General features: G+C 39.8%; 1 protein-coding gene across 1 annotated transcript; it reads left to right on the top strand.

Annotated features, from left to right (window-relative positions):
- Positions 1–3,944: 3,944 nt before the first annotated feature.
- On the top strand, positions 3,945–7,312 carry LOC145015161 (receptor protein-tyrosine kinase CEPR1-like). Its single transcript, XM_078973609.1, has 2 exons — positions 3,945–6,816; positions 6,925–7,312. The coding sequence occupies exons 1-2, from the start codon at positions 4,323–4,325 to the stop codon at positions 7,290–7,292; spliced, it is 2,862 nt and encodes a 953-aa protein (XP_078829735.1). The 5' UTR covers positions 3,945–4,322; the 3' UTR covers positions 7,293–7,312.
- Positions 7,313–7,883: the final 571 nt, after the last annotated feature.

The raw sequence follows: 7,883 nt of genomic DNA, 5'->3' as shown, positions 1-7,883 counted from the left end.
GCGATGTGCGTTTTACTTCCAGGCTTTGGAAGAAGTTTCATGAGGAGTTGGGTACGAGACTGCATTTCAGTACCGCATACCACCCGTAGACAGACGGACAGAGCGAGCGGACGATTCAAATGCTTGAGGATATGATCCGAGCATGTGTTTTGGATTTTGGAGGGTGTTGGGACACCTATCTACCTTTAGCAGATTTTCGTACAACAACAACCATCATTCGAGCATTGGTATGCCACCCTTTGAGTTGTTGTATGGGCGGAGGTGTCGTACCCCCATATGCTGGGGAGAGGTGGGGTAGCGGGTGATGGGTAGCACGGAGATTGTACTCCAGACGACCGAGCAGATTCAGCATGTCAGGCAGAGGTTGTTGACCGCGCAGAGTCGCCAAAAGAGTTATGCGGACAAGCGGTGGTCCGAGTTCGAGTTTCAGGTTGGTGACCTTGTGCTCCTAAAGGTCTCTCCTTGGAAAGGAGTGATACGATTCAGGAAGAGGGGCAAGTTGGGACCCCGGTATATTGGACCCTTCAGGGTAATTGCTAGGGTAGGCCGGGTAGCCTACTGGTTGGATCTACCTGCTGAGTTGGGGCAGATCCATGATACCTTTCGTGTCTCGTAGTTGAGGAAATGTATTGCCGACGAGTCGGCAGTGGTGCCATTAGATGATATTCAGGTGGATGCAGGCCTGAACTATGTGGAGAGACCAGTAGCGATCAGGGATCGGAAAGTTAAGGTTCTGAGGAAGAAGGAAGTACCCCTGGTACAAGTGCAGTGGCAACATCGGAAGGGGTCCGAGCTGACATGGGAGTTTGAGTCTGAGATGCGGGATCAGTATCCAGAGTTGTTTTCAGTATGAGAATTCGGGGGCGAAGTCTGGTTCTAGTGGGGGAGAATTGTAACAGCCCGAATCCAGGTATTCTTCTATTTTGGGTTATGTTGTTAATTTAGGGTTTCATGTTAGGCGAGTACGTTGGGCATACAAGGCGTACGCCGCGCGTACTCACGTGCCTCTTTTGGACGCGCTCCCCCTCAGGTACGCTGGGTGTACCCAAGGTTACGCATGGTGTAACTTCCCTAGATCTAAAAACCTTAATCTCTTTGGAGGGCTATAAAAGGAATGTGTGGTTGGACTTCTCAGTCACCATCCCTCAGAGTGAAACCCTAAATAGTGTATGCCTTCGTTCTTAAGCCTTTGTGTGTGTATTCTAAGCTTGGTGGTGCCATTCTAAGGTTGCAAAGGAGAAGAATAGCTCATTGGAAAGGCTAGAAGTGGTGCTCAAGTGTAGATCTGAGCTTTGCAAGGGTTAAAGCTTCATTATTAGGTAAAAAGTTCGGATCTTGTCACTTGGTTCATGTTGCATGCTTAAAGTATCATTTTCTGGGGTTTAAGTCCCAAAGGTCGAGACTTTTTGTGCAAATGGCCTCCATAAGCTTAGATACTTCATATTTCTGATCTATTGGAGTTGTAGACTCATAAAAATGGCATCTTGGACGTGGGTATTGCACCATGCATGAGATCTAGGTCCTTGAGTTGGAAAAGAATGTTGTTATGTGATGTTGGAGCCTTTACAACCATTCCAAGGCTTAATGGTCTCGACTTTATGGGTTTAGACACACTAAAAGAGTCGGATCTAGAAGTTGGAGTAATAGCTTAACCGATTAAGACCAGAAATGAAGAGTGGTTGATTCTGATGGTTACGCTGGGCGTAACTTCCCAGTACGCGCAGCGTACTGGATGGAGACCCCGATCCAGGGGATTGGCGATGTACGCCCCGCGTACATCTAGCAGTACGTCCCGCGTACTCTCAGGGTTGAATTTTGTTAACTTTTAGGGTTTTGGTCAACATGAGGACTTTAGGTCAAGGAAGGATAAAATGGTCTTTTACCCTCTAAGGAATGATGATAAGGGGTAAAGTTTTAGTGGTGGAAGTCTTTGTGTATTAAATGATATTTTTATGTTTAGGCGAGGTAGAGTCGTCATTTGGGATTCGGTGATAGCAAGGACGCGAGATCTTAGACTTTCCACGAGGTGAGTTTTCTCACTATACTGTACCCGGAAGGGTTTGACTGTGTGACCGGAAGGTCGGATATGTTATGAGATATATGTATTATGTGTGATAAGTTTTTCGTTATATGTGCCATGTATGATATGCTTGATATGGGCCGGAAGGCATTATGTTATGGGCCGGAAGGCGAATATGTCATGGGCCGGAAGGCATTGTGATGTGGACCGTAAGGTTGACGTGGGTAGGACCGGAAGGTTTACCTAGTTGGGACGGAAGTCCCCTGAGACACGTGGACCGGAAGGTCAGGGCCTGGAAAGGCATATGTGCGTAAGTTGTATTTTGGGGAACTCACTAAGCATTTATGCTTACAGATGTTGTGTTATGTGTTTCAGGTACTAACGAGGACCGTGGGAAGGCGCCGGCGTGATCGTACACATTGTCGGGGGGAAAACTATTTTATGATCTTTGGGATGTATTTCGTTGTGTCAATATTGTTTACGTTGAATTTGAAATATTAATCGATGTTTTGATGTTTACAAAAATGAATAATTGGTTTTAAAATTTACGTCATTACAATAATTTTGATCAAAACATAGGGATGAAAAATGCAACAAAACAAAACACAGAGACGATCCGAATGCAAAATAAAAGTTAGGGACCAAATATGCAATTTTAACCAAACCACACGGATGATTTCAGTAATTTACTCTAAATTTTTATCAAACTATACTTAAAGATAACATATAATTGATTGTTTTTTTTTTTTTGAAAGACATATAATATTGATTGTTTATGTTTTTGTTCAATGAAAAAAAATATATGGTTAGACTTTTTATTTTTGGCAAAAACGAATTGAATAAAGAGTGTTTGAGACAGTTTGATATATATCGAAAACAATTTAATTGTTTTCGGGTAAAAGAAGCAGATCACCGGAATTGTGTATAACAGAAATCATTTATCTTTAAACTTCAATGTATATAATGTTTTTTTATATTGTACTATTTAATTATCATTTCTATTATATATTCTTTCCACAACGGTGAGTTCAATGGGAGAGTTGAATGAGATGACAAGTCGATGTGTCAGTCAATGGATGAAACTCAACCATTGTGAGATGCCACCTTGACATTCAATGGATTTGAAGTTCAATAGTCATTGAACTCTTCAATGGGAAAAAAGAAAGTTTTAATCCTTAAATATTTACTATAAATTATATTTTGTAACATTTTATTAAACTTTGTAGAGTTCAATGCATTGTAGAGAAAACAATAATAAAGTTATATGAATTTAAGAATGTTGATGTGATAATCCATTAAACTCTATAGAGTTTAATACATTATGGATGCCTTTAGTATATGACAATAAGTATCGTTATAGGTTGAGTCGTGAATTAGTTTTTTTACGTATATTTCTTATATATTTTTAAAAAACTAAGCAGAAAAATGTATTTTCATCATTAATTTATTTAGCCGTTAAAGTTTTTATGTTGGTATAAATTTTTTACCAACCTAGATGCAAGATCTTGTATTCTTCTTTTTTATGTTAAACTTCAAAAATGTAAATAGCCTTTCGATAATTATCTTAAATCTTTTAGGAAATCAAAAGGCTATAGTTTTCATGTCGTGTCTTGAACGAATCAATATTTATCTGTGAAGAATATGGTGTGAGGACCAGATAGGCTATACAAGTGAGTGAGTGGTAGTAAGCATCTGATTCTAGTTCTTGTACAAAAGATGGCTCTCCTTTGCATTTGATGTTATTCTCTACAATAGCTGGTGGGAGGGTTAGGGTATAACATAAAGCGACTTTATGCCACAACTTTCTTTCTCCTATGGACCATTACCTATCAAATATGCAAGTGAATGTGTATTCACCCATTTGGGTCACGAGAGTACGTTAACGTTATAATGAATGGGACAAATTTTAAGAGTTATTTTGTATGGTAACGATAATGACGATGTTCACGACTCTTTTGACTTTCTCACATTTCAATAGAAAAAAATTGCAATTTTGTCTGAATATCATTAATATGAGGTCAATCTATGCCTGATCAACACAATATTAACATGTATGCAATTTTACTTGAGGTTAATAGGCCCAAATATTGTCCGTGTACACTTTTACACAAACTTTTTTTTAGCTCCCAATGATTTAACCAATCATTTCTTTTAAATATCTCTTGTCTTCAATCTTCATCATCTCTTCTTCTCTTGTGCATCACCCACGCGAACATAACTTCCACTACAACTACAAATTATTTTGTTTTTCTTTTTCATTTTCTTCCTTTATTTCGAAGTTTAACAAGCCAGCATTCCTCCAATGGGATTTGGCTATCTTTTCATCTTCTGTCTTGTATTTCTCTTCTCACTTACAAACACCATAGCTAACCAGTCTGAGTTCTTCAAACTTATGAAAAAATCTCTTTCCGGAAACCCTATGGCTGACTGGGATATCACATCCGGAAAAAATGTCTGCAACTACACAGGAATAAGCTGCGACAGTAAAGGGGACGTAGTGAAGGTTGATATTTCTGGGTGGAACTTATCCGGCCACTTCCCGGAAAACATATGTTCTTACCTGCCCGAACTGAAAAGCTTGAATATTGGCCATAATGATATCCATGGTGACTTCCCTTACAGTATTACCAACTGTTCCTTACTGGAAGAACTGACAACCACAAATACAAATCTCGCCGGAAATTTGCCTGACATGTCATCCATGGTATCCCTGAGGTTTCTTGATATGTCATCCTGTTCCTTCACCGGAAAATTCCCCAAGTCCCTTATAAACCTCACCAATCTTCAAGTGGTGAACTTCAATGAAAACGGTGGTTTTGAGCCGTGGAGCTTGCCGATTGATATTTTCCGGCTGACAAAACTCAGGTCAATGATCTTGAGTACGTGCATGGTGAGTGGTTTAATCCCGAAAAGCATCGGGAACATGACGTCTCTTGTTGATCTTGAATTGAGCGGGAATTTTTTAGTGGGTCCGGTTCCGAGAGAAATCGGTTCGCTTCCAAACTTGCAATTAATCGAGCTTTACTACAATCAACTAACCGGTGGGATACCGGAAGAGCTTGGAAACCTGACGGGACTCACTGACATCGACATGTCTGTCAATAAGTTAACCGGAAGGCTGCCGGAGTCCATATGTCGCCTCCCGAATCTCAGAGTATTGCAGTTTTACAACAACAGTCTCACCGGAGAAATCCCACGTGTGCTTGAGGAGTCAAAGAGTTTGGTGATGTTATCACTTTATAGCAACTACTTGACAGGTGAAGTTCCAAGACACCTAGGGAGATCATCGCCTCTGGTGCTGTTTGACTTGTCGGAAAACCAGTTGACAGGAGAATTGCCACCGGAGATATGCAATGGAGGTAAGTTGAATTACTTGCTAGCCCTTGACAACAGGTTTTCTGGTGTGTTGCCGGAAAGTTACAGCAAATGTGTCTCTGTAATACGCTTCCGACTTAGTTCTAACATGTTGGAGGGAAACATACCAGAAAAGATTCTGAGCCTCCCGTCAGTATCCATCATCGATCTGAGTGACAATTTTTTACGCGGTTCAATAACTCCATCTCTCGGGAATGCAAAAAATTTGTCAGAATTGTTTTTACAGAATAATCGCATCACCGGAGTTCTCCCTTGTGAAATTTCTCAGGTTTATAATCTTGTAAAGATTGATCTTAGTAATAACCTCATCTCGGGTCCAATTCCTTCAGAGATCGGTCACCTCAAAAGGCTCAATCTCCTCCTGCTGCAAGGAAATAAACTTACTTCCCACATTCCTAATTCACTTTCCTCACTAACATCTTTAAATGTTCTTGATCTTTCAAGAAATTTGTTAACCGGTTCAATCCCGGAAAGCTTCTGTGATTTGCTTCCAAGCTCGATGAACTTTTCAAACAATCATCTTTCAGGGCCGATACCCGTCTCGTTCATCAAAGGAGGACAACTCGAGAGCTTTATAGGCAACCCAAATCTGTGTATTTCCGAGTACCCCGACTCATCATCAGATAAAAATCAAAATTTCTCCATTTGTGGCGAGGCTTACAGTAGAAAAAAAGTGGATTACATTTGGGTTATAGGGATTTCAATCGGGGTGGTTGTCATTGGGGGTGTTGTGTTTCTACAACGTTGGTTTAGTAAGGAAAACGACGTTGTAAAACACGAGGAAACATGGTCATCTTCATATTGCTCGTACAATGTGAAGAGCTTTCATCGGGTGAGTTTTGATCAGGAAGAAATAGTGGAAGCCATGATTGATAAGAATGTGGTGGGGCATGGAGGGTCGGGAACAGTTTATAAGATTGAGCTTAGCAACGGAGAGGTGGTTGCTGTTAAGAGACTTTGGAGTCAGAAAAGCAAAGCAGCAGCAGCAGATGAAGGCTCCGATGAGCAGCAGCAGATAATGAATAGAGAGCTAAAAACAGAAGTGGAGACTCTAGGAAACATAAGGCATAAAAACATAGTAAAGTTGTATTGCTATTTCTCAAGCTTTGATTGTAACTTGTTGGTATATGAATACATGCCGAATGGGAACCTTTGGGATGCACTTCATAGAGGGAAATGTCTTTTGGATTGGCCGACACGTCATCAGATTGCACTTGGGGTGGCACAAGGCCTTGCCTATCTCCACCATGATCTTATGCCGCCAATCATTCACCGAGACATCAAGTCAACAAACATCCTCCTTGACCAAAACTTCCAACCCAAAGTAGCTGACTTTGGCATCGCCAAAGTTCTCCGGGGGGCTCGAGGAAAAGACTCCACCACCACAGTCGTTGCAGGCTCCTATGGCTACTTAGCACCAGGTACGTACCTACCTACAACTAATTTGATGGATCAATTTCAATTTACTCATGACAACGTACCCTTAAATTAATTAATTAATTTGATATTACTTTGTTTTACGTTTACAGAGTATGCATATTCGTGTAAAGCCACAACAAAGTGTGATGTGTATAGTTTCGGGGTGGTGTTGATGGAACTCATAACTGGGAAGAAGCCCGTCGAGATGGAGTTTGGAGAAAACAAGAACATCATATATTGGATTTCAACCAAAGTGGAAACAAAACAAGGAGCAATCGAGGTTTTGGACAACAGACTTTCTGCTTATTTCAATGATGAGATAATTAAGGTTCTTCGTATAGCCTTTCGATGTACATGCAAGACAGCTGCCCTTCGTCCTAGCATGAATGAGATTGTTCAGTTGCTCATTGAGGCTGACCCTTGTAAATTCCAGTCATGCAAGTCTCCCAACAAGACCAAAGAACCACTCATCAAGTGAACGTATATCATCATCGTAGCCATATAATATATATATATATATATATATATATATATATATATATATATATATATATATATATATATATATATATATATATATATATATATATATATATATATATAGTTAGGAATAACTTTCTTTAAACCAAGGTAGCATAACAAGGACATCCAAATCCAAAATTTTATTGCTTTAGATATCAATCCAGAATAATCCAATGTAGATATCAACTTACCATATTTTTTTCCGTGTAATTAAAGTAGTAGTAAGGTACTAAATAGAATATATGGCACTTTTTCCAAACATTCATTCTATCATGTTTGTCTTGGACTCAAAGGAGCAATAAGACCCCCTTTTGTACACATGACCAAACAAAGTACTAAAACATTTCAATTTTGTTCTCAGACAAAAAGACCGAACAACGTGGGACATGGACAAAGAGTCCCTTATATCTGATTGAAAATTAAACGTGGTCCAATCAAGTATAAAAAACTCAGCCTAACAAAACTAAAGTTAACAGCTATTATGAGTGGTACAATGGGTCCCTATAAAAGAAAAAGACTCAAACGTTAGTGAGGGCTGGGGTATAGG

This window comes from Lactuca saligna, chromosome 9 (genome assembly GCF_052625555.1).
Source record: "Lactuca saligna cultivar CGN05327 chromosome 9, ASM5262555v1, whole genome shotgun sequence".
Taxonomy (NCBI): domain Eukaryota; kingdom Viridiplantae; phylum Streptophyta; class Magnoliopsida; order Asterales; family Asteraceae; genus Lactuca; species Lactuca saligna.
Note: the sequence above shows the minus strand (reverse complement) of the source record. Positions and strands in the feature narration are given on the sequence as shown.